General features: G+C 38.4%; 1 protein-coding gene across 1 annotated transcript in view; it reads left to right on the top strand.

Annotated features, from left to right (window-relative positions):
- Positions 1–2,020, top strand: part of LOC107727064 (son of sevenless homolog 1) — a gene marked incomplete at its 5' end in the record, with an annotated part of 47,799 nt that overhangs the window by 33,130 nt on the left and 12,649 nt on the right. The window contains 1 exon segment of the mRNA XM_016536829.1: positions 780–824. Within this exon segment, the coding sequence (XP_016392315.1) occupies positions 780–824 (45 nt within the window).

The following is a 2,020-nucleotide window of genomic DNA, read 5'->3' as shown; positions in this document are numbered from 1 at the left end:
CTCTCTCTCTCTCTCACACACACTCACACTCTCACACACACACACTCTCTCACACACAAAAACACAGACACACACTGAGACACTCTCACACACACACACACACACACAAACACACACACTGAGACACTCACACACACACACAATTCTGAAAGTCTCTTCTGCTCATCAAGGCTGCATTTATTTAATCAAAAATACTTAAAAAATGTGAAATATTATTAGAATGTAAATCAGCTGTTTTCTATGTGAATATGTGTTAAACTGTAATGTATTTCTGTGATGTGCAGCTGTATTTTCAGCATCATTACTCCAGTCTTCAGTGATGCTGAAAATACAGCTGCGCATCACAGAAATACATTACAGTTTAACACATATTCACACAGAAAACAGCTATTTTAAATTATAATAATATTTCACCATTTTTTCACAATGTATTTATCATCAAATAAATGCAGGCTTGATGAGCAGAAGAGACTTCTTTCAAAAACATGAAATAATTTAAACTTTAAACTTTTGTCTGGTAGTGTATTATTATTATTATTATTATTATTATTAAATCCTCATCACCAGATGTGAGTTACCCCAGTTAGTTTGGAGAGTAGTCAGTTGTATATAATTATTGAATGAATTATAATTGTGAAAAAAAATGACGAAATCCTCCCCCCATCTGCCATTGGTCAGCACACAGATAGCCCCGCCCTAAACTCTCTCCATTGGTCGAGATCCTGGATCAGTGGATCAGTCTGTCACCTTCTCTTGTGTTTCTCTCTGCTTCCTGACAGACAGCGACTCTATATTCGCTTCGGTCGCTCTGCCTCACGGTCCACGTTAGTATCTCAGCGTCTCATGTTCTTCACCCATGCGTCTGTGCCGTGTGTCTGTCCTCCAGGGGCCGCTCTTGCATGTTCAGGCCGCTGTTGATCATGTGACGTGTTTCCCAGCATCCTCCAGAGATGCAGACTCCTCACCTTTCAGTGACAACTCACTTTTTAGAGATCAAAATAGGTCACCAGTGTGTCCCTGCAGCACAAAAGCAGTGTTAAGTCGCTGGGATATATTTGTAGCAATAGCCAACAATACATTGTATGGGTCAAAATTATTCATTTTTCTTTAATTTATGCCAAAAATCATTAGGATATTCAGTAAAGATCATGTTCCATGAAGATATTTTGTAAATCTCCTACCGTAAATATATATTAAGATTTTTTTGCACCCTCAGATTCCAGATTTTCAAATAGTTTAATAGCAGCCAAATTTTTTTTTTTTTTTATTGGTCTTACAAAAGTAAATAAAGAACTGGGGCCGGTTGCATAAACTGTTTAGACTAGTCTTAAAAAGTTAGTCATCTATTTTTTTTTCAAGACTGGTCATAACTTTTTTTAATCCAGTTATGAAACGGTAGATTGGTCTTGTTTGTATTGGAAGAGTAAGACTAGCTGATCAAACTAGTTCTTTAGACACAGTCTTAACATGCTGGCTGTGGAACTGGCCCCTGGTTGATTCAATAAGTATTGTATAGTATTTTCTTTACTCTTTACTTCAAAAACTGTGTCTAAAAGGGTAATATTGTGGTATATTTAGATGTGGGAACGCTGAAGGGCAAACATTTAGCATTCCAGCTCAGCATTGCCGTCTAATCAGCTAATATAGTCTTAAATAGCCTTCATAACACTTCATCTTTTATAACATGGGATTTCCAACAAATATATTCAAATATCTTGATTTTTGTCAAATGTTGCAACAAGAAAAATGACAGTTTTGGCCATACAAGGTAATGAAAAATATTTTTAGAAATACCTTAAAGTAACAACAAATGAGCATGTAAAGCAAATCTCTGTGTGCTCTCAGCTGTTCCCCGTGACCTGTGTGCATGTGTGGTCCTCTCTGCAGTGATGTCATCAGTGTGTGTTTGTGTCTCTCAGGATCTTCTTCCGTGTCGTCGATGATGAGTTTCCTCCGGAACGACGAGCTTCCCGTTCCTCCGCCCATCCCGCCGCGCCGCCGGCCCGAATCTGCGCCCGCC

Source organism: Sinocyclocheilus rhinocerous, unplaced genomic scaffold, assembly GCF_001515625.1.
Source record: "Sinocyclocheilus rhinocerous isolate Xijiao unplaced genomic scaffold, SAMN03320098_v1.1 scaffold7024, whole genome shotgun sequence".
In the NCBI taxonomy this organism is placed as follows: Eukaryota; Metazoa; Chordata; class Actinopteri; order Cypriniformes; family Cyprinidae; genus Sinocyclocheilus; species Sinocyclocheilus rhinocerous.
This window is presented reverse-complemented; position numbering and strand designations above follow the sequence as displayed.